This window comes from Vulpes lagopus, chromosome 15 (genome assembly GCF_018345385.1).
Source record: "Vulpes lagopus strain Blue_001 chromosome 15, ASM1834538v1, whole genome shotgun sequence".
In the NCBI taxonomy this organism is placed as follows: domain Eukaryota; kingdom Metazoa; phylum Chordata; class Mammalia; order Carnivora; family Canidae; genus Vulpes; species Vulpes lagopus.
The window spans coordinates 17,316,863-17,342,484 of record NC_054838.1 but is presented as its reverse complement, the minus strand read 5'-3'; the positions used below and the strand labels follow the sequence as shown (position 1 = coordinate 17,342,484).

The 25,622-nt window shown below is 39.2% G+C and overlaps 1 protein-coding gene across 3 annotated transcripts in view; it reads right to left on the bottom strand.

Moving 5' to 3' along the window:
- DENND5A (DENN domain containing 5A) overlaps positions 1–25,622 on the bottom strand; it is a 109,233-nt gene that overhangs the window by 64,520 nt on the left and 19,091 nt on the right. For 2 of the 3 annotated variants that reach the window (XM_041730086.1, XM_041730088.1), the window contains exons 2-3: positions 3,216–3,287; positions 1,646–1,755 (exon numbers count right to left, since the gene is read on the bottom strand). In XM_041730086.1, coding sequence (XP_041586020.1) covers positions 1,646–1,755; positions 3,216–3,287 — 182 coding nt within the window. The remainder of the gene's footprint in view (positions 1–1,645; positions 1,756–3,215; positions 3,288–25,622) is intronic. The other variant, XM_041730087.1, reaches the window with a different exon arrangement.

The window sequence follows — 25,622 nt, the reverse complement described above, 5'->3', positions numbered from 1 at the left end:
TGTTTCTAGAATACAGCACATTAAAATAAAATAAGCACTGGACTAGGCATCAAAAAAACTTGAGGCTAAGACTCAGTTCCCTCATCTGTGAAATGAAGATAATACAGTTTACTTTGCCTATTTCACAGGGTTATTATATGCATCAAACATCATCATCCTCTAAAAAGCATAAGAAGCCTTAAAAATTAATACAGGCAGTACAAATATGTGATTAAGAACATAGCACTGGGGGATGCCTGGGTGGCTCAGTGGTAGAGGTCTGCCTTTGGTTCAGGGCGTGATCCTGGAGCCCCTGGATCGAGTCCCACATCGGGGTCCCTGCATGGAGCCTGCTTCTCCCTCTGCCTATGTCTCTGCCTCTCTCTCTCTCTCTCTCTGTTTCTCATGAATAAATAAATAAAATCTTTAAAAAAACAAAACAAAACAAAACAAACATAGCACTGGGGACGCCTGGGTGGCTCAGTGGCTGAGTATCTGCCTTTGGCTCAGGGCACGATCCCAGGGTGCCAGGATGGAGTCCTGCATCAGGCTTCCTGCAGGGAGCCTGCTTTTCCCTCTGCCTATGTCTCTTCCTCTTTCTGTCTCTCATGAATGAATAAATAGATCTAAAGGGAAGGAAAAAAAAAAAAAAGAGCATAGCACTGGAACCAGACTATGGTATAGTGTTCAAATTGCAGCTCAATTGCTTCTTAGCTATATGACCTTGAACACATTACCTAACCTCTTTGGATCTTAGTTTCCTCATGTGTAAAATATATGTGTATCTATGTGTGTGTGTTTATTTAATATCATCTACATAAGGGATATTGTGAAGATTAAACGAATTCATGTTAAATACTTAATAAAGGTTATATCACTCATAGTAGTATTCTTCTACATAAGATTTAAAATGCTGGGCAGCCCGGTTTAGCGCCACCTTCGGTCCAGGGCCTGATCCTAGAGACCTGGGATCGAGTCCCACGTCGGGCTCCCTACATGGATGGAGCCTGCTTCTCCCTCTGCCTGTGTCTCTGCCATTCTCTCTCTCTCTCTCTCTCTGTGTCTCTCATAAATAAATAAAATATTTAAACAAACACAAAAAGATTTAAAATGCTGTCCTGGGGTACCTGCATGGCTCAGTCAGTTAAGTGTCTGACTCTGGCTCAGCTGATGATCTCAGGGACCAGGACTGAGCCCCAAGTTGGGCTCTGTGCTCAGTGGGGAGTCTGCTTCTCTCTTTCCCTCTATCCCTCCCCCCAGTTCATGCTCGCTGACTCTCAAATTTAAAAAAAAAAAAAATGTTGTTCTATCTAAAATTAGGGTAAAACAAAATACTCATTTCTGCCATATCACCCAGATTGAGAGAAAACTGATTTAAATTACACTCATCATGTAATCTCAATACTACAAATAACCAATAGCTGAGTACCACAAAGTTCAACAAGCCATTACTATGCATTTGTCTGACAAAACAGAAAAACATTGTGACTTCCAGTATATCTGATATGTTGATCAAAATGCAGAATCATGAATAATATGCACACAATCCCTTCTTCAAGTTATTGGTAGTTGGTGGAACTGCAGCTACCACACAGTCTCTGGACTCAAAAATCTACTATAAATTAGTTTGCAAATTATTTCATACTTGTAGCTAATAAATACTAACCATTCCCACTGCATCTTGGTCAAAGGGATTCCATTCTACGTTCTCAGGGTATCGGGCAAGGACCTTAGACTTGAATGTTCGTCTCAGTGGTGTCTGCTCAAAATTCTCTCCTGCAAGAAAAGAATGAAGTAAATCATCTCTACAAAGTCCCTTGCCATCAAGGATTATGACTGTCTGAGTTTGGTAGTCCAGCAAGGTACAGAAGTAAAGGCAAAGGGGTTAGTATGCCAACCATCTAAGAACAGGAAAAGTATTAAAGTTATTAGGTAAGAAAAGAAGCTGAAAAGGTTTAGCATGGTTAATATTGGACACCACTAGCTATCTTTTCTTATCTTGAAAAAGAAATGAATTGTTACTACAAATCCAATGGTTAATCTTCTTGGAAGAGTAGAGAAAGCACAAGGAACAGCAAAGGACTATATCCGTCTTTTTTTCCCCTGTAAACCACAATTAGTTCGCTTAAAGTCAACTGGTATTGGGCAGCCCGGGTGGCTCAGCGGTTTAGTGCCACCTTCGGCCTAGGATGTGATCCTGGAGACCTGGGATCAGGTCCCACGTCAGGTTCCCTGCATGGAGCCTGCTTCTCCCTCTGCCTGTGTCTCTGCCTCACTCTGTGTCTTTCATGAATAAATAAAAATAGGGATCCCTGGGTGGCGCAGCGGTTTAGCGCTTGCCTTTGGCCCAGGGCGCGATCCTAGAGACCCAGGATCGAATCCCACGTCGGGCTCCCGGTACATGGAGCCTGCTTCTCCCTCTGCCTATGTCTCTGCCTCTCTCTCTCTCTCTCTGTGTGACTATCATAAATAAATAATTTTTTTTTTAATTTTTTTTTAAATAAATAATTTTTAAAAAAAATTTAGATAGATAGATAGATAGATAGATAAATAAATAAATAAATAAATAAAAATAAAATCTTAAAAAAAGTCAACTGGTATCATAGCAGCATAAATGATTTTAAATTCAGAATAAAAAAATTCAGAATAAAACATTTTTAATAAAAATAAATAAAATAAATTCAGAATAAAGTATGCATTTCTATGATCTCTGAAAAAACACAAAGGGATTAAAAGATTTAAAAACATTAATAAAGTGGATTTTAGAGTATCATTTAAAATTTCTGAAACTCGGGACCCCTGGGTGGCACAGCGGTTTGGCGCCTGCCTTTGGCCCAGGGCACGATCCTGGAGACCCGGGATCGAATCCCATGTCGGGCTCCCAGTGCATGAAGCCTGCTTCTCCCTCTGCCTGTGTCTCTGCCTCTCTCTCTCTATCATGAATAAATAAATAAAATCTTTAAAAAAGAAAAAAATAAAATAAAATAAAATTTCTGAAACTCTACCTTTTCCCTCTTCCTCTAAAAACGTTAGAATATACTGGAATAAAGAACATTAAAGTGTAAAGAGGAAGAACCAAAGAACCCACCACCTAGAGGAACACAAATATGAAAAACCTACCGGTCAAAAAAAGTCACAAGAAAGTTAGAAGATCAAAGATACAAAATACCACTGTAGAGACACATGTAAAAGCCACCAGAAAGCTTTGGGTGTTCTCAATTTTGTTTTCTTTTTACCTTCAGTCGTACTGGAAATGAAAGGGCTGGCACCATCCCTGGCTTTAGAAGCCTGTATGTACTGGCATAATGCTATATGATAAATGAAATAACAGAGTATTACAATAAAGCAATATTATTCAAACTTTTTTGACCATGACTCCAGTATGAAACAAGTATTACATCATGAAGCAATAAATACACACATGATGTATACATATAAATTTGCCTAAAACAAATTTCACAAAATACTTACCCTTACTCTGTGTGATGCCCTTTTATAATTTCTACTCTATATCATTAAAACCTAATATGCTAATTGCAGACCTACTAACACATTTCATAGTTTGAAAAAACATTACAATACAGCATAATTAGATGAAGAGCTCAACAGAGATCAAATTACTATAAAGTCACTGGTACTTTATCCACAAGTATCCTGCTCCAAATTCTGCTTTTCCTAAGAGGTTAGGGACAAATTAAATGCACCTAAATATTTTGAACAAATAAATTTAGTAGGAGTCACGGAAAAATATGTGGGATCAAAAACAATTCGATTGAATTTGATACCTATTTATAGAGTAATCATATCATACAAGGACCTTAGGTATTAGGTACTGAGAGGATAGAGATGAACCCAAATGAAGCACCTATCCTCAGGACCTTACTCTCAAATGTAAAAAGAACATACACAAATAACCACTTGACAGGGAAGTTACTATCTGGGAGGCTCCAGATCTTTAATCTTTGCATCCAACCATTCAGAGCACGTTTACACAGGATCCTGTTCACATGTTCTAGCTGATAATATAAATTCTGTTCAAACTATAGTTTTTCTAAGTTGGTTTGGAACCCAAAGGAGCTGGTAATTAAGGAAGATGCATTCTTCCAACACAGGACTGAGATAAACCTAAAGTTGCATAGTTCTTCACTCTAAATTATCCCAGAGGTATCTTAGGTTCCTAAAGAGTTTATAGTAATTCTAAAGTACCTGTTCCAGAAATTAATGATTCCAATTAGAAAGTTATCATTTAAAAAAAAAAAAGAAAAAAAAATAAAATAAAAAATAAAAAAATTAAAAAAAAAGAAAGTTATCATTTTATAACTAAAACATTCACTTCCACTTTCTCTTTTGTCCATCATCATCAATCACCATCAGAAGTCCACTTATTCATAATTTTCAACTTCTGACAAGACTCACCTTTCCTTCTATTAGTAAAGCTAGGAACACAATTTCAATTCCTCTTATTCCCTGATCCTTAATCCAAACTGAGTTTTCTGAAACTCTTTTCCAGCAAATTTCATCTCTCAAAAATATATTTGGTAATCTTCACTAAAGAAGACTGGCAAAATCAGCAGGCAGCTGGTAACGGAGCAATAAAGCCCCTAAAGGCTATGTACAGCTAGTCTTAAGCTTTCAGTAACACCTGTAAAGAGACCACCCATGGCAAGTCTGCATTTACTATACAAAAAAAATTAAACAGCAAGCAGCTGACATAATGATCTTGCCTACAGTCTGAGATTCCCAGAATATATATTTAAACTGCATTCAGTTCTGAGAAGATAACTGTCTTCCTCAAAGCTTCTTCACTTTTAGTTGTCAGTTTGCTCATTTCTTCCTTACTAGGCCAGAAAATCCCCTCACTAAAAATCACAAAATATTTAACGGAAACAGGAATCAGGGCAGTTTCCACTGTCCTTAATGAAAGCCATTAGAGAAGGATATTTTTTTTTAATGGTTATGAGGTGCCCCCTAAGACATGATGAGCATTCAAAGGATGAAACACGAGACTATTTTAAACAACCAGTGAGATGAAGCGAGAGGTGAAAATGATGAGCTGACCTGGAGTATAGACAAAGAGGAGGTGGAGGCTATGAATCACAAGAAGTAGTCTTTAGATCCTCCATACCACCCCTCCAACTCCTGCCCCTTTTTCAAATAAGCTAAGTAATGGTTTCTTGTTAAAGAGTCAGGTTCTTGTTAAAGAGTCAGTAAAGGCACCAAAGAGAGTGCCAATCTTAGACATAAGTCCTTCTGTGTATTAGACCGAACCAGTATTAGAAACATGGTATTTTCACCACAAGGGGAAAGGGGTTGTACAAAGAGGTATGAGAGCCCTGAGATCAAATCATGTTCATTACAGCACCCTATAAAGAGGGTCAGAAAAGTCACAGAAGGGATTCACAAATCTAAGATATTTTTATTCAAACAATTCAGTCTTTCATCATTTACTGAGGCCTAAGTTTTGAGAAGAAGCAGTAGAGACTTAATGCCTCAGGAACACCTACATAGCTCCACTTCATGAAACCTGTACATATGTCACAGATTCCTTAAATCCCCAATTATTTAGACCTTTGGAAATTCAAATAATATTAGAATAAGACATTGCAACCACAACTGTCCTACTGTCCTAGAAACAAGAACTACTTATTTGCCTAACACATACAGAGTCTACAAATGTCAGAAGGTCTGGATACCAGAACTAAGGCCCATTTCTAACAGCAACTTAAAAATTAATCACCTAGGTGTCAGTCTATCTTTGTGAATCTGTCCCTGGGGAAGTACAATTCAGATAAATCATAATAGAATTTTTTTTTAAAGCTTGCACACGGGACATCTAGGTGGCTCAGTGGTTGAGCGTCTGTCTTCGGCTCAGGGTATGATCCTGGAATCCCAGGATCAAATCCCGCATCGGGCTCCTTGCATGGAGCCTGCTTCTCCTGTTGCTGCCTCTCTGCCTCTCTCTGTGTCTCTCATGAATAAATAAATAAAAATCTTTTAAAAATAAAAAATAAAAGCTTGCACGCCTTACAAGGACTTCTAATAGGTTCTTTGTTTACTTTTCTGCTTTGACCAAACCAGAAACAAACTGACATTTGTACTATTAGCCTGTTGGTACTAGCTTAATTTGAATAATCCTAAATAAGGGATGCTTACAACTGAGAAGCTTCAAAGGAGCCCTCTGAAATGATTTACAAAATTTTGTATGAAAATATGTACATTTTTCTTAAAAAACCCACAATTTTCATCATATTCTCAAAGGGTTCCATGACCCAAATAAATCAGAAACCACAGCTCCAAATGTTTCTCCTATTTGGGGCAGGAAACAACTGACCACTTACAGATTAACCTAAGTGGGTAGGTTTACACACAGTTAAAATATATGCACTATTAAATAACTGCTCTCTGGGTTGATGATGACATTATTTTCTCCTTTTTTATCATGAGAAGCCTATGGATGCAAACTTCTCTCTCTTTAAATACACATATATATGTGACTGAGTTAAAAAAAATCTTAGCCTCAAAACTATCTGAAGCCATCTGAAAGGTCATCAGAAAATGTTCACCAAGACTTGGGTGGCTCAGTTAGGCAACCAACTGCTGATTTTGGCTTGGGTCACAATCTAAGGGTTGTGAGATCAAGTCCCACACTGGGTGAGAGTCTGCTTAAGATTCTCCCTCCCTTGGGACACCTGGGTGGCTCAGCAGTTGAACGTCTGTCTTCAGCTCAGGGCATGATCCCAGGGTCCGGGATTGAGTCCCACATCAGGCTCCCTGCAAGGAGCCTGCTTCTCCCTCTACCTGTGTCTCTCATGAATAAATAAATTTAAACTCTTTAAAAAAAAAAAAAGAGAGAGAGAGAGAGAGAAAAGATTCTCCCTCCCTCTCCCTCTGCCCCTTCCCCACCTCACACTTGCTTTCTCTCTCTAAAATAAGTAAAATCTTTTTATAAAAAATTCACCAAAATCTCAGTTACACATTTATAATAAATGTATTACATCTGTGGGAAACAGTGATAGTTTTGAAATGGTAGAACAGATATGAAAAGGTATGTCACAATCAGCTATGTGAGAAAGACCCAATAAGGTCAAATTCCCACCTGGTTGATGTTAAATTACACAAAGCTTCTCCAGAACATGTTAGCTTAGATTCAAGCAAAATAAAATAAAAATAACCATCACTTCCCAGGAAAGTGTTTACAGGACACATCTGTTATACCTACATCTTGGATTAAGATATACCATATAAAAGTATTTCAATTTCTAAACCAATCAGTAATCAGAGTTGACATACACTTAAGAAGCTTTAAATAAAATTTGAAGTTTGAAAAAATAAAGAGAAAAAAGAGCAAGAACTAAGGGCATTTTTATATCTGGTTCCTTAGAAGAAATAGGAAGGATAATACAAATATCTATGAAACCACAAATGAAAAAGAACTGACTTTGTCAACAGAATAGGGCACTTGGGTGACCAGTTGGTTAAGCCTCTGCCTTCAGCTCAGGTCATGATCTCAGGGTCCTGGGATCATGCACAGTTGGAGTCTGCTTATTCCTCTCCCTCGGCCCCACCCCAGCTCATTCTCTCTCTAATAAATAAAAATCTTAAAAAAAAAAAAAAAAAAAGAAGAAGAAGAAGAAGAAAAAGAATTGATATCCAGCATGATAAAGGTTCTGCTTCCAGTCATGGAAGAATAGCTCCTACAAGATCAACTCTCTTACAGATTACTATGAACACTGGACAGAATATAAAAAACGACTACCTAAAGGCACTAGGTAACAAAATGCAAGTAGATTATGATGGAAGAGAGAGGGTCAAAACTTGGAAAAATGTAATGACATCAATTAAGGGTCTCTTGTTACAGCTTTTGCCCAAGAAGTCTCAGTCTGTGCCATGAAAGATGACTAAAATTCAGATAAAAACCCGTAGTCTTACTAGCTTCACAAACCAGAGGACAGATTTAAGGCAACCACAACAGAGAAGTGAGAGAGGGAAATTCCAAAGAGAACCAGAAAGAAGGTGCCTCAAACTGTATAAATCCTGCCAAAATCACTGGCTAATCCCTAAATCATGTGTGCATAGAACAGACGTCAAGCAACCAAATTAGGGCTAAAGGAACTGAACTGAGATTTAAATTGGCATTCACTGCAGCAGAGTATCAAGGACACAACCCAATAAAATTATTTAGCATATAAAGAAACAGGAAAACATGACCTATTCTCAAGAGAAGAGTCAATCAACAGAAACTGACCCTGATGTGATCCAAATATTGGGATTCGCAAAGATTTCAAAACAGCTATGACTGGGGTCCCTGGCTGGCTCATTTGTAGAGTATGTGACTCTTGTGCTCACTTCAGCAGCACATACACTAAAACTGTAGAGTATATGACTCTTGATCTTGGGGCTGTGAATTCAAGCCCCACATCGGGTGTGGAGATTACTAATAAAAAATAAATAAATAAATAAATAAATAAATCGAAAAAAGGGAAAAAATCAGCTGTGATCATAATGAATGAAAAAATAGTAGATCTCAACAGCAAAATAGACTCTATTATTCAGAAGTTGGACTTAACAGTAGATTGGAGATGCAGAAGAGTTAATGAACTTAAAAAGAGATCAACAGGGGTGCCTGGCTGGCTCAGCTGGCACAGCATGTGACTCTTCATCTCAGGGTGGTAAGTTCAAGCCTCACACTGGGTGTAGAGCCTACTTAAAAAAAAAAAATTCATAAAAATAAAGAGATCAACAAAATGTATCCGATCTGAAGAACAGAGAGAAAAAAGGATTAGGGAGAAAAACGAGAGTGTGGGAGAGGATCCCAGAGATCTGTGGGGCAACAAGTCTAATATACATGTAATTGAAGCCCCAGAAGAAAAGGACAGCAAATGATGCTGAAAATGTTTTTTTTTTTAATTGAAGAAATAATTATCAAAAATTTCCCGAATTTGCTAAAAGACATAAATTTACAGATTCAAAATTCAGTGGATTCTAAGAAGGATACATACCAAGAAAATAAATAATTATACATCACAGTCAAACTCTTAAAGAAAGGAAAAAAAGAGTATTAAAGAGAAAATCTTGAAAGGAGACAGAGAAACATGATACATTAAGGAAAAAAATTACTGAAATTACCATTGCTTTCTTACCAGAAACAAGAGATTAAAAGACATGGAACAACATATAAGTACTGAAAGAGACAAAACCCTGTCAACCCAGAATTGTATTAGCAGGAAAAAAAAAAAAAAATCCTTCAAAAATGAAGGCAAAAGGGATCCCTGAGTGGCTCAGCAGTTTGGTGCCTGCCTTCAGCCCAGGGTGTGATCCTGGAGACCCAGATCGAGTCCCACATCGGGCTTCCTGCATGGGGCCTGCTTCTCTCACTGCCTGTGTCTCTGCCTCTCTCTCTCTTTCTCTCTCTCTCTCTCTGTGTGTGTGTGTGTGTGTCTCCCATGAATAGATAAATAAAATCTTAAAAAAAAAGAAGGCAAAATAAAAGCATTTTCAAGCAAAACAAAACTAAGATAATTCATTACTTGCAGACCTGTACTTGTGTACAAGTGAGAAAAGCCTACCCCAGTAAGTTACACACTATATGATCCCGATTTATATAACATTCTTGAAATTACTAAATTTTAGAAACAAAGAACACATTGGTGGTTGCCAGAGGTCAGAGATGGGAAGGGGGAGGGTTCTATTAAAAGAGTAACACCCAAGAATCCTTGTGGTGATATAACTGTTCTGTTTCTTGAGTATATTAATGTCTATATCCTGGTTGTAAGAGCACCAATAGCTTTGTAAGATGTTACCACTGGGTAAAAGGTAGAGAGTCATTTTTGTATTATTTCCTACAACTGCATATGAATCTGAAATTACCTCAAATAAAAAGTTTAATTTTTAAAAGTATATTTTTAATTTAAAAAAATTTAATGTTTTTAACAAAATGACAAGGGCTTAAAGCAGAGGCTTCAAGCAATGCAATTCAAGCATCCAGAGCTATACCTTAGACCAAACTCTTCAAAGGCAGCTGAGCTATCCCTGGCTCCAGGGCCAAAACATTAGGGTCACACAGGCTGCCTCTCACCTCACCACATCTACACCAATCCTGTAAGGTCTAACTCACATTATCTATAGCAAAAATGTTAAAATTTTTTTTCCTCTGGGAATGGATATAATCAGATTATTATGCCATCATTTGTATACTGGCATTCTGGGATGTCCTAAAACTTATCCTGTTGGTGACACTGGTGACCAATTCAGGGCCACTCATGCCATGATCAGTTTTACTTCTTGCACTAAAAGATGTCACTGCATTTTTCCTGTTAATAGCATTCCGAAACAGGCTGCCCATCAAAATACTATTACTAACTCACACTTCTGTTTCTGGGGTCTATTGAAAAACCAGCTTGTGTTTCACCTTCAATTCACTTGCTACCTCAGCATTTCAATTCTCCTTGTCTTTCAGATCATTTTCTGAAGTCTTATATAAATCAGAGATCATTTCCTGCCATCTCTGATTAATGGAGCACAGTGCAATAAAAGAAAGGAATGCAAATTTCTAACTAAACAAAAATTAACCTTGCTACTCCTTTTAGATGACTATTTCATTACCATTGGCACTTAAAAAAAAAAAAGATATTATTTATTTATTTGACAGAAAGAGAGAGCGCGCACGCACACAAAGGCAGAGGGAGAGAAAGAAGAAGACTCCCCACTGAGCAGGGAGGCCAATGAGGGGCTCAATCCCAGGACCTTGGGATCATGACTTGAGCTGAAAGCAGATGCTTAACTGACTAAGCCAGAGAGGCTCCCCAACTATCAGCACTTTTTAAATGGGGCAGCCTAAAAAATACATTAAGACTAGCTGAGGGATCCCTGGGTGGCGCAGCAGTTTGGCGCCTGCCTTTGGCCCAGGGCGTGATCCTGGAGACCTCGGGATCGAATCCCACATCGGGCTCTCAGTGCATGGAGCCTGCTTCTCTCTCTGCCTGTGTCTCTGCCTCTCTCTATCTCTCTCTGACTATCATAAACAAATAAAAAAAAAAAAATTAAAAAAAAAAAAAAGACTAGCTGAGTCTGGTAGCTAAAGAAAACCATGCTGAGTTTTGGTAGCTAAAGAAAACCATCTAACACTATACTCATTGCTCTCCCTCATCTTTCTACATATGAAATTGAGGTTAATTTATAGCTGCTGCAGCACAGAGAGGGTACCTGCTCCTTGAAGAGACAGGCTGTACCTTGGCCCACATCATCAGCTGTGCTCAGGATTCAGACATTCATAAATACCAGAATGCAGGGAGTGAGCTGCCCCACACACACACACACTTTGGACACACCACAGGCCTCTTCTATCTAAGGCACTAACCCAGAAAAGCTGCTCACCAGGCTCTTCAATGAAAACAACAGAAACCATCTGTTACCTCTTTGTTTTTCCCCTTGAGGTAGATCTGTTCACTTTCTTTCTCAACATATTTTCTTTGTCAGATAACTTTAGCTTTAGGTATACCGCCATTACTTTTATTGATGCTTTGCCTCCTGCTTGATGTCTTCCAGGCTGCTTCATACCTAGTCCAACTCCTACAACTAGTATTTTTTAAATGGCTAAGCTTTTTATATACCCAGGTTTAATAAGAGTCTAGGGTTTGAGAACCTATCCAGACAGGACTGCTCCAACAACAGCTAGGACAAAACTTTGGTAGCTAAATATAAGTGTAGACGCTACTTCACTTTTAGCCCAGCCAAAAACCCTGACAGGACATACATCTGTTAAGCTGACTTCTTGAACTTAGATAATTTGCTTTGTTTAGTATGGGAAGCAACAAGCTGTCAAATTCATGGTGTTTCAGACCAGTCCAGTGAATGCTATCATGTGAGTTGGATATACATATACTGTACTGAATTACGTGTACTACATACATACTGCATTACTAATAGAGTAAGGACTCCCAGAGGCTATACATGTACATAGACACTGTTCTCTAAAAGCTAGCTCCTCCAGAAAAATGGCCTTAGGCAAACCCAGTCAACTGGGATCACTAAGTAAGAAACAGGACAAATATAAGAGACCCTCATGCTCTACTCAATATCAAATTTTAAAATAATCACCCTAAATTAACAGTATACAACGAACCTAGACGGCAGGAGACAGAGTTAAAGTCCTACCTTGGCTACTCACTAGTTGTGTGACCTAAACAATTTATGAGTTATAAATGAGTCTTGTGGGTCTCACTTTCCTCACATGAAAAATTAAGAAGTAGAGGTCTAGTTGCTAATTTATAAAGGTTTTCCCAGCTCGATCATTTCATGACTTAATAACTGCTGGGCCGCGAGTCTGACCCAGCATGGAAATTGTACCTTTTAGGGCAGCCCAGGTGACTCGGCGGTTTGGCGCTGCCTTCGGCCCAGGGTGTGATCCTGGAGACCCGGGATCGAGTCCCACGTTGGGCTCCCTGCATGGCGCCTGCTTCTCCCTCTGCCTGTGTCTCTCCCCCTCTCTCTATGTCTCTCATAAATAAATGAACAAAATCTTTAAAAAAAATTTTTTTTTTTAAAGAAATTGTACCTTTTACATTGTGAGCAAAAGGGGCACCTGGGTGACTCAGATGGTTAACAAATCTGCCTTTGGCTCAGGTCATGATCCCAGCATCCTGGGATTAAACCCTGCGTGAAGGTCCCTGCTTAATGGGGAGCCTGCTTCTCCCTCTCTCCTCTGCTGCTCCTTCTGCCTGTGCTCTCACTCTCTCTCATAAATAAATAAAATCTTAAAAAATAAACTGTGAGCAAAAGGCATGTATTAGTTCCCCCTCTGCTGCCTCTCTCCCCCAAGCCCCACAAAAACAGCAGTAGGGGATGGTGGTCAGGGGAGCACAGCCACAGAATAAAAGTGGAGGTGAAAGTAACAAAATTTTAGAAAATGGAAAGCAGATGGATGAGTGGTTCCTGACAGCAGACTAAAGAAACCTAAGCTATAATATAACCTCCAAAAAGCTCAGGAACTTATATAGTATCAAGCACTTAAGGAAATGGGGATAAACAGGGGACTAAAAACAGAAGGAATAATTAAAAGTCTACTGGAAGAACCAGTTGGCATCAGCTCATAAAGAGATAAACAAATTGTTGTAGAACTATACAATGGAACATTATTCAGCCATAAAAAGGAACAGAGTACTGTTACATGCTACAACACAAATGAACCTTGAAAACATTATGCTAAGTGAGAGAAGCCAGACACAAAAAGCTACATACTGTATTACCCCCATTCATATGTAATATCCAGAATAGGCATATTCACAGAAACAGAAAGTGGTTACCAGGGAACTAACTGCTAATAGGTATGCAGTTTCTGTTTGGGATGATGGAAATGTTCCAGAACTAGATCATGGAGATGGCTGCACAACATAGTAAATAAACTAAAAACCACTTAAGTGTACACTTTAAAATGGTTAATTTATAAAATCTTAAAAAAATAAATTTAAAAAATAAAATAGTGGGATCCCTGGGTGGCGCAGCGGTTTGGCGCCTGCCTTTGGCCCAGGGCGCGATCCTGAAGACCCGGGATCGAATCCCACATCGGGCTCCCGGTGCATGGAGCCTGCTTCTCCCTCTGCCTGTGTCTCTGCCCCTCTCTCTCTCTCTGTGTGACTGTCATAAATTTAAAAAAAAAAAAAAAAAAATTAAAATATAAAAAAAAAAAAATACTAGTTTAAAAAAAAAAAAAAAAAGGGGATCCCTGGGTGGCGCAGAGGTTTGGCGCCTGCCTTTGACCCAGGGCGCGATCCTGGAGACCCGGGATCGAATCCCACGTCGGGCTCCCGGCGCATGGAGCCTGCTTCTCCCTCTGCCTGTGTCTCTGCCTCTCTCTCTCTCTCTCTCTCTGTGTGTGACTATCATAAATAAATAAAAATTAAAAAAAATAAAAAAATAAAAAATAAAATAGTTATGTTACATGAATTATATCTCAATTTTTAAAAATAAAAGAACCAGGGATCCCTGGGTGGCACAGCGGTTTAGCGCCTGCCTTTGGCCCAGGGCGCGATCCTGGAGACCCGGGATCAAATCCCACGTCGGGCTTCCGGTGCATGGAGCCTGCTTCTCCCTCTGCCTATGTCTCTGCCCCACTCTCTCTCTGTGTGACTATCATAAATAAATAAAAATTTAAAAAATAAATAAATAAATAAATAAAAGAACCAGGGACACCTGGGTGGCTTGGCAGTTAAGCATCTGCCTTAAGCTTAGGACATGGTCCCAGATTCCTGGGTTCGAAACCCACATTGGGCTCCTTGCATGGAGCCTGCTTCTCCCCGCTCTGCCTGCGTCTCTGCCTCTCTCTCTCTCTCTCTCTCTCTCTGTGTGTCTCTCATGAATAAATCTTTTTTTTTAATAAAATCTTTTAAAAAAGAAAAAGAAAATAAAAAAGAACCAGCTACCCACCCCCTCCACCCCTATACTCTTCCCACTCTGTGCAGCCTCCAACATACCAGGAGAAAACTAATCCTTTACAAGGAATAAATAAAAGAATGAGTGAGATGGGTGAAATGTATGACAATGGTCAAAAAGTACCAACTTCCAGTTATAAAATAAGTCAGTCCTGGGGATGTCATATACAGCATGGTGACTACAGTTTAAGAATACTCAACTGTATATTTGAAAGTTGCTAAGACAGTAGATCTTAAAAGTTCTCATACAAGGGGAAAAAAATGTAACTGTGGTAACAGATGTTAACCAAACTTACTGTGATAATCATCTGCAATATATGTGTGTGTGTATAAAATCATTATGTTGTACACCTAAAACTAATAGAATATTATGTCATTATACCTCAATTGAAAACTTTTTAAAAAATTTTAAAAGAGAATGGGTATATCTATACTTGGGATTATTGTTGAGGTATCAAGCATCCACAGCTGAGAAACCACAGGCACAGCTGAGAGCAAGGGTATCATTCTAAAAACAGAAAAATAAGAAAAATTTTACATACTGAATGTTAGATTCCCCAAGGCTCTTCCATTACTTGGCTCTCACAAAGTTGGCAGTTAGGATTATGCCCTTGAAGCAGAGATTTAGAGGAACATTTTCTATGAATCTGACCAGACCAAGAAAAAAAAAACCTAGATACTCATACTACAGGGAAGAGACTATACAGCCAATGAAACTCTCAGAAACCACCCCCACCCACCCCCCATGAACATCAAGCTTCCAATCAGCTTCTTGATGCATTTATTCTTAAGTGTAAATGGACAGCCAGAGATCATGAGACACTTGGGAAAAGGCTCTATCAAAGATTAATGAAAGACATCTCTTGCCAATCAACGCAACTTTGAGGAAAGGAAAACTATGCAGAAAAAAGAAAGCTTCGAAAAGTACTATCCCAGGGCCTAGAAGCAACAACACCCCAGTGACAAGCATAGTTAGCACCCAGATCTTCGTTTCTAATACCATTCACCAAAAAAAATAATCAGGACTGCTTAGAGAAATAGTTGGTTCTCTAACTGGAACAGGACCCACACAGAAGAAGCCTGGAGCATTCTGCAGTGTCAAAAAGTAGAGGGTACTCAAAAACCCATGATGGGGCAGCCTGGGTGGCTCAGTGGTTTAGCGCTGCCTTCAGCCCAGGGCGTAATCCTGGAGACCCAGGACTTGGTCCCATGTCAGGCTCCCTGCATGGAGCCTGCTTCTCCCTCTGCCTGTGTCTCTGCCTCTCTCTCTCTCCTCTCTGTGTTTCTCATGAATAAATAAATAAAATCTTTAAAAAAAAGAAAAAGGGGGCAGCCCGGGTGGCTCAGCGGTTTGGCGCCGCCTGCAGCCCGAGGTGTGATCCTGGAGACCCGGGATAAAGTCCAAAGTCGGGCTCCCTGCATGCATGGAGCCTGCTTCTCCCTCTGCCTGTGTCTCTGCCTCTCTCTCTCTCTCTCTCTCTCTCTCTCTCTCTCTCTCCCCCTCTGTCTCTATGAATGGATAAATAAAATCTTTAAAAAAAAAATCATGATGACAAGGGCACATCAAAGAGGCAAACTAAAAGATCTCCCAATGGCCAAAGCTAGAATAATTTGAACAAAATAAATACATTGAATTATAATCCAAAGTATAAAATATATGAGTCCATACTAATATAAATAAATGATCAAATAAATAAGTAAATAGGAGAATAGACAAATCTCCTGTGCAGAAAAATGCCAAATAACTTATATAGATACTAGGCTCTCCCTCTATAAGTATGGGCTGCTCATAGGAAAAAAGAGTAACTTTATAATGGAGAAACCTGACACAAACACTAACAGGTGATCAAGATGAACATCAACAGTGATATCATGTTGATAATATGCATGTATTCTTAATATAATATGATGAGAATGGTACTTTACCTCTGTAGTCTTCCCTTCAAAAAACCATAACCTCAATCAAATCATGAGAAAAAACATCATATACAACCTAATTGAAATTCTAGAGGACAGCTAACCAATATTCTTCAAAATTGCCAAAATCATCAGAAGAACGAAAGTCTGAGAAACAGTGCTAAAGGAATAAAAGGAGACATAACAACTCACTGCAATGTGGTATCTTGAATAGAATCCTGGGACAGAAAGAGTATTAGGCAAAAACTAAGAAAATCTGAATAAAGTGTGGAGTCAGTCCAGGAAGTCTACTATCCAAATAGTAGTATTCCATAAAGAGAAAAGAGAGAAAATAAAAGGGAAGATATTAGCAATAATTCAAAAAATTTCCCAGAAATGAAGGGCATGAATTCCCAAAATGAAAATGGTCTCCAAAGATCTAGCACAGTGAATGAAAATAGACTCACACTTTAGTTTGTAATAATAATAATGTATAATAATAACGTATCAATATTGGTTCATTATTTGTGACAAATGTACCCTATATTGTAAGATGTTACTATTAGGGGAAACTGGGTCTGGGGGTATATGGGAACTCCCTAGACTATCTTCACAACTTTTCTGTAAAACTAAAACCATTCTATAATAAAAAGTGTACTAAAAAAAAAAGTGTACTGAGAAGGTTTTAAAAATTATATCCCATTTAAATAAAAAGTCCAGAATAAGCAAATCCATAGAGTCAGGAAGTACATTTTGAAGCTGCCTACAGTGAAGTGATATGGAGTAACTTTACAGTATGTAAACTGTATCTCAATAAAATTGTTTAAAATTAAACAAGGGGATCCCTGGGTGGCGCAGTGGTTTGGCGCCTGCCTTTGGCCCAGGGTGCGATCCTGGAGACCCGGGATCGAATCCCACGTCGGGCTCCCGGTGCATGGAGCCTGCTTCTCCCTCTGCCTATATCTCTGCCTCTCTCTCTCTCTCTCTCTCTCTCTGTGTGACTATCATAAATAATATAAATAAAAAATTTTTAAAAATTAAACAAGAAGCTTATGGAAATTAAAAAGGTGGGGGCAGCCCGGGTGCCCAGCGGTTTAGCACCTGCCTTCAGCCCAGGGCGCAATCCTGGAGTCCCAATACTGAGTCCCACATCAGACTCCCTGCATGAAGCCTGCTTCTCCCTCTGCCTGTGTCTCTGCCTCTCTCTCTCTCTCTCTGTGTCTCTCATGAATAAAGAAATAAAATCTTTAAAAATGAATAAATAAATAAATAGACACACACATGAATGCACACACACAAATCTTTTGGATGTTGTAAATCTCAAAGAGAAGAAATGTAGAGAGTAACGAAGCAGATTAATACAGTTTTCCTGATTGGATATCATCAGGTAGGAATTTAAAAAAAGAATGGAAATAGAGGCACAGAGCACTTTTTAAAAGCCTAGTGAATTTGACTCCAGATGCAACTTGATACCTTATTCTACAGAGCTTACAAAATACTGAAGAGAAGGTGTTTTTTTTTAACTTATAATTTATATACTACTTACCCTCAAAAAAATAAAATGACATTTAAAATATTGCACAAAAAATATTTAAATAAGAACATTAAAGGAAGCAAAGAAATAGATGTTCCTGGGGTGTCTGGCTGGCTCAGTTGGTAAAGCATGCGACTCCTGGTCTTGGGGTTGTGAGTTCAAGCCCCACATTGGGCATGGAGCCTACTTAAAAATAAAATAAAAAAAATTTTTTAAGAAAGAAAAAAGTAAATGTTCTTAAGCACCTGTGGCATAACTTTCTTATAAATTACAAAGAATAACAGCTAGCTTGAAATATATTTTTTAAATAATTTAACAGAAAAAATTATAGAAAAAAATACACAAAATATCAAATGTGGTTATACAGACTTCTGGAAAATGGAAGTATGGGTGATTGCTATTTTTTTCTTTATACTTTCTGTATCTTCTGCTTCCTATTATGACTGTATATAATCTCTATGACAAAGTAATTACACTAAAGAATATAAATAATTTAATACTCCATTTCTCCCTGCTGACAAAGACACTTTTTTTTTTTTTTTAAGATTTTATTTATTTATTCATGAGAGACACAGAGAGAGAGAGGCAGAGACACAGGCAGAGAGAGAAGCAGCCTCCATGCAGGGAACTCGATGTGGGAGTCGATCCTGGGGCCTCCAGGATCACGCCCTGGGTTGAAGGGAGGCGCTAAACCATTGAGCCACCCAGGCGTCCCAGAAGATACTTTTAAACTAAGATTTAGAATACTAACTTAATTTCTAATTTCTATACTGCAACTACTCCACACATTTCCACCTCTCTACATTAAATGGAATGAAAACCCTTTAATACAAAAAGAAAAATATCTGTAACACTTGGGATCTACTGAAACCACTTTCACATATGTTATTTCATTAAGCTTCATCACAACCCTAAGAGAGATTTTACAGATAAGGAAACTGGCTCACAGATAATAAATCATCCAACGAGTAGGGCACAAAATGGGATTAGAAATGCGTTCAGAGGGCAGCCCGGGGGGGGGGCTCAGCGGTTTAGCGCCGCCTTCGGCCCAGGGTGTGATCCTGGAGACCCTGGATCAAGACCCACGTCAGGCTCCCTGCATGGAGCCTGCTTCTCCCTCTGCTTCTGTCTCTCTCTCTCATAGATAAATAAATAAATAAAATGAAAGAAAAGGGGATCCCTGGGTGGCGCAGCGGTTTGGCGCCTGCCTTTGGCCCAGGGCGCGGTCCTGGAGACCCGGGATCGAATCCCACGTCAGGCTCTCGGTGCATGGAGCCTGCTTCTCCCTCTGCCTGTGTCTCTGGCTCTGTCTCTGGCTCTGTCTCTCCTTCTATCTCTCAAGAATAAATAAATAAAATCTTTAAATAAAATAAAATGAAAGAAAAGAAAAGAAAAAGAAAAGGAAAGAAAAGAAAGAAATGCGTTCAGATACCCCCATCTCATATTGTTTTCACCTACTATACTAGAGTGAATGTCTCTTAGAACATTAGAATTTAGAGCAGTCAAGTAATACAGTTTTGGTGTAAGGAAAGGAACATCATATGGGTAAGTAATCTTCATCAAAAAGCCTAAAAAGCCATAAAACCACAAATTCTCTACCGTAATACATAGTATCCTCAACCCACAGGTTATGACAGGGTTCTTCCCAATCTAAAGGCAACTCAAAATCTCCTGTATCTTTATACTGCACCAAGCAATACTGATCTCCAAGCTGCCCTACCCTCTAGCAGTCAGGACCCTCTAACAGATGGCCCCTCAGAGTCTCTTCTTGCAGCTGGAACGGAAGAGATACAGGAAGAGTAACAAATGAGGCTAAACTGGTGAGTGGTGAAAGATGGAGAAGTGGGGAGGAGACAACCTGTCAGTAACTGAGCTTAGTAAGGGTAGACATGAGCTTCTATCAGTCCTTAGAAGAAAACTAAGACTAAAAGCCACCAATGCTGCCAAAGCTTTTGGTGAAAACCCACAGCTTCTTAGAAAGAGTCTGAGAGGCAAAGGCTATGTCAATTCTTTCTCTCCACCTTCTCAATTCCAGAATCTTTTATCTTTCATGTCCCCTTGTCTGGACACATTCTGAAAATGAATCAGTTCCATTTAGATCAACAACCCTACAAACACTGATCCTCCTTTTCCTGACAAATCACTAGGTCTGCTAAACGTTCAACAGAAGACCCTAGCAGAATGACTAACAGGTATCAACTTTCCTGCAACTCAGTTATTTACGAGGCAATAGAGGCAGCTAACAGTCTTCAAGCTATTACAGTCAAATACCATCATTGCTCCATTCCCCTACTATTCTTTTGTCATACAATCTGACACAGCCTTGTTTTATTTGTTCCCCCAGCCTCCATTACTATCTTCTGAATGGTATATTAGCATATTTCTAGCCAAATAGGATGACTCAACAGTGCCTAAACATGCCCAACACTATTCCTTGTTGATCCATCTTTTACCCACCCTCATTCACCTCCTCTAGACCTAAGGCCTTCCTGTCCTTCAAGACTTTGTCAAAAGTCACCTTTATTATGCAGCTTTTCCTAATCACTGCCAACATATATGACTGTTCTCCCTATCTAGTATCATGTACTCTGACAGAACTAAATGGCAGTACTGTACTAAACTGGACTTCACTAAAAGCAAAAAAATTTTTTTTAAGATTTTATTTATTCATTCATGAGAGACACACACACAGAGATAGGCAGAGACACAGACAGAAGGAGAAACAGGCTCCACGCAGGGAGCCCGACATGGGACTCGATCCCGGGTCTCCAAGATCAGGCCCTGGGCTGAAGGCGGCGCTCAACCGCTGAGCCACCAGGGTTGCCCACTAAAGGCAAATTTTACACTTAATTGATTTCCATCCTTTCACCTGTTTCCAATAAAAGCTCAATACTTTTCAATAAAACAAAGTATTCTTTTTTTCCAGACTGTTAATATGCCTTCAAACTTTGGTATGGAAGACAGAGAATTAAACATTGAAAAGGTTCCAACCCATAAAGTGACACCTTTGACACAACCTCAACCAATCTAGCATGACATCATAAAAGCTGTAAAAAAACAAAACAAAACCCAAAAAGCACTAGGAAAAAAAAAGTAACCACTAAAATAGCACCTCAATAGCATTTATTTAAAAAAAAAAAGCAATTTTCATATAGAGCTATTCACAACTACAAGAAAATGAAAAGCAAATACATAACAAGATGATAGTTTGGTACATCACCACAATGGAATCTAACCATCAAAGCAACACATATTGGAAAAAAAGAAAATGAAAAACATTTATTAATTACAGTTGAATTAAGAAATCTAGATATGGGGGCACCTGTGTGGCTCAGTCAGTTAAGCTCCTGACTCCTAATTTCGGCCGGGGTCATGATCTCAGGGTCCTGGGATGGAGCCCAGGGGGGTCAGAGCTCCCCACTCAGCAGGGAGCCTGCATGAAGATTCTCTTTTCCCCGTCCCACCCCCTCCTTCATGCACACACAGTCTCTCTCTCTCTCTCTCTCTCTCTCTAATAAATTTTTTTAAGGTATTATTCATTTATTCATGACAGACACAGAGAACGAGAGAAAGAGACACAGGCAGAGGAGAGAAGCAAAGGCTCCATGCAGGGAGCCCAATGTGGGACTCGATCCTGGGACTCTGGGATCACGCCCTGAGCCCAAGGCAGAAGCTCAACCACTGAGCCACCCCAGGCACCACTGGCCAAGGCTTCCTAAGTAAATCTCTTCTCAGGTTGCAGCTTTGCTGTCAGCCAGAACTGCCTGTGTCTCTGCCTCTCTCTGTGTCTCTTATGAATAAATAAATAAAATAGTTAAAAAAGTATAATGAATACCATGTATCCATCACCCAGTTTCAATAATTATCAATGCATGTCCAATCTTACTTTATACCTGTACTCCCCCATACCAATTATTTGAAAGCAAATCTAGACATATCATTTTTTCAGCATGTATCTCTAAAAGACCTTTATTCCTTTTTAAAAATCCATAATAGGATGAATACATCTAGAAATTTTTTTAAGGAAGAGTGAGTGAGGGACACATGAGTGGCTCAGTCGGTTGGGCATCTGCCTTCAACTCAGGTCATGATGCCAGGCACCTGGGATTGAGCCCTGAGTCAGGTTCCCTGCTCAGCAGGGAGTCGGCCTCTCCCTCTGACACTCCCCCTGCTTGCACTCATGTGTGCTTTCTTTGTCTCTCTCTCAAATAAATAAATAAAAATCCTAAAAAAGAGAGAGAGAAAGTGAGTGCAAGTGGGAGGAGCGGTGCAGAGGGACAGAATCCTAGGCAGACTCCACGCTGTGTGCAGAGCCCTATAGGTGGCTCGCTCTCACAACCCTGAGATCACAACCTGTGCCAAAATCAGAAGTTTAACCAACTAAACCACCCAGGTGCCCACACCTAGAAAATTTTGACCAAAACTATCTTTTTAATGCCAAATACCTGGCCAATGTTCAAAATCCCTGGTTGTCTCATAGATGTTTGAAACCAGTTTGTTGTTGTTTTTTTTTAAGTAGGCTCCATGCTGTGCATGCAGCCCAACACAGAACTTAAAACTCACAACCCTATCATTTGAACTAGACAAAGAAAAAAAAATCCTCTTTTAAGCAAATAGCATGGTAAAGTGGGAAAAATTATTGATTCTAACATAACCTAGACTATAGCCTGCCTGTCTCTAAGTTACAACGATAATAGCTGGAATTGTTAATCCCCTTCAACCTACTGCTTGTAGGTAGGTCACAGATTTTCTGGTAAGTTTCTTTAGCTTGCTAAAGAATGTAAAACACAGTCCCCTGTGATTATTTAGAATCTCTGATCATTTTAAAGTAAACCTAAAGAACATACCTGAAGGAAGGGAATGAGAGAGCTCTTGAAGGGGAGAAAGCCTGGAATTCCTCCAGGTTCAATACAATCAAACCTTATGCAAATCACTCCTAACTTCCTGGGCTCCACTTCCTCCACCTTCAATAAGGCACCTGCCAACTTCCCAGTTTTATCTTCTTCCCAACTCCTCTCCCCTTCTTTAGACATTATCCACAGCAACTCACTCGTAGTTCCTAAAATATGGCATGCTTTATCATGCCTTCATCCTTTTGTAGATGCCTTCTCTGCCTAGAATGACCTTCATAGGCTTCTTTGCTTGATTAGCCAATCTACATTTATTCCAGTGATTGCTATCAAAATCTATGGTATTCCAACAATGTTGCCAATTCTGCAACTCCAAGTTCTTCTGAAACTAGTCTGTGGGAGCTATTGTCAGAGCCATTTACTGGTCATAAAACAAGTCTGCTCCTTTAAATGTAGTTCCTATGACATGGTTTTCAGTTCTCTCACCACCCTAGCTCCTAGAACTAGAACCAGTACTCTACCTAGGTATGGTTATCATTTATATCATTTAAAACTGGACTATGGGGATGCCTGGGTGGCTCAGCGGTTGAGCATTTGCCTTTGGCTCGGGGCATGATCCTGGAGTCCCAGGATGGAGTCCCACATCAGGCTCCCTGCATGGAGCCTGCTTCTCCCTCTGCCTGTGTCTCTGCCTCTCTGTTTCTCTCTGTGTCTCTCATGAATAAATAAAAATCTTTAAAAAATAAAAATAAATAAAACTGGACTATCCACTTTTCTGACAAAATCTATTAATTAATGCAAGCTAAAAATCACAACTTTTGCCGTAAGTCAAAGTTTTTTTTTTAATTTTTTAATTTTTATTTATGATAGTCACAGAGAGAGAGAGAGAGAGAGAGAGAGAGAGAGGCAGAGACACAGGCAGAGGGAGAAGCAGGCTCCATGCATCGGGAGCCTGATGTGGGATTCGATCCCAGGTCTCCAGGATCGCACCCTGGGCCAAAGGCAAGCGCCAAACCGCTGCGCCACCCAGGGATCCCCCGTAAGTCAAAGTTGCAGCCAACTAAAAGCCTTACATTTTAGTGTTGCTATCAAGTCACATTTTTTTTTTTTTTGGAACATCTCCTTTCTATACCGCTTTGCATCACCTGCTTCATCATACAGCTCAAATATGTCTCCTATCCCCATGCATATCCTAGTCATTCCCATCAATACATTCAGCAATCCAAAAATGGTGGTGACAGTTATTCCCCTCTTCTACCAGTCTACTCCCTTAATAAAGAAAATATGGTTAGTCTGACCAAACATGTTCCTAGTGAGCTTGTATTGGCTCTTAATAATCAGCTTCCTTTTCTAAATCCTCGTGTCATATTCTTAATAAACCATTCTAGAAAGGTCAAACTCTTACCTTCTCAGTCTTAAAAATAGGTCTTTTTGTGGCAATTCCATATTCTTTACATGTGACTGACAGCAACTAAAAGATCTCATCTCAAAACTCTTACAAAACTCTGGGGTATAATTTGTTTGGGTCAAGAGACCTGAATTCATTCATTGGAATTAAATGCTCCTATACAAAAGCTTAATGGCCTCAGGTTTAGGTCTTCCCCCCTCATTCAGTTCTACCCTTTCCAATCTATAGATAATTTACCATGACAATATGGGGAGGAGCTTCTGGAGCCATTTCAGTCTTGGGAGTTGCTTTTTTTTTTCCAAAGTAGTTATTTAGGATTTCACATTTAGAGCACTACCTAGCATAAAATGCCTTTCCTGAAGAAATATGTAGCACAATGAACATTTCTTTTAGTTTGTTTCTTTTTAGGTTCTTCAAAACAAATCCATAAAACTGTTAGAGGAAGCAGAGATGCTAATTATAACAGTTCTTTTTACCACAGCAGCAAAAACCGAACTAGCTAATCTATTACAAAATAAGACTAAAGAAGAATTCTAAAAATGAATACACCTCTGTTACCACAGAGAGAAAGAAAATTTAAGCAAGCCAAAAAATTTAAATTCTTCCTCGAGGTGAAAATATCCCCATAATTCATCAACATATCAACTCACAAATATTTACTGAATGTGCAAGACACTTAAAACAATTCACCCAAAACTTCATATCTTACTCCCACCAAATCCAAGTTATAAGCATAAGCACAATGTTTTTTCTCCACTCAGCCACCATAGAATAGAGAATGTGTCTGCCACACCTTCAGCCATTCTACATTACTACATTATTCCATGCTCAATGTATCAATCTTGACTAAGTTCCTACTATTTACACAGCTCTGTACTAAGTGGTATAGAGACATGAAAATTTACCATTAAAAACCAACCCACCCTAGAATTCATAACACATATGAATAAATCTCTATCTCCTTCTTTGGGCAGATGGGCCTCACAAATCTGCAGAGCCCTCTCTTCCAGATAAAGTTAGGAAGGTGCTGCAGTATATCCTGTGATATATACATTACTGTAGTAGAAGAAACTGAACTGTAAAGACAGGCAAATCTAGATTCAAATACTAGTTGCATGTCTTGCTAAATTTTAAGTAACCTGCCCAAGGTCTCCAATAAATCTCAGTTTCCTCATCTTTAACATAGGGATAATATGCTTATTTCACAGGCCTATTTAGGGACTGAGTTAATATATGTAAAGGAACATACTTGTTCAGAGCACAAGGTCTACTCGACAAATATTAGATCCTTTCCTCCCAAAAGGACAGTCATACATGCAAGAGTCATCTCTTAATCTTTAACCATGAAAATGGCACAGAAATGCCCTGGAAATTGCCAAATCCTTTCCAAGAAGGAAGCCTCCACTGCATTAAAGTGACAACATTTACCTGTCCAAAGCAGAGCCCAAGGCAGCAAACATGGCTGTACCAAGAACACTAACATATTCCCAGTTTATAATAAAGGGCCATTCTTCAACCTCCCCTAGAGT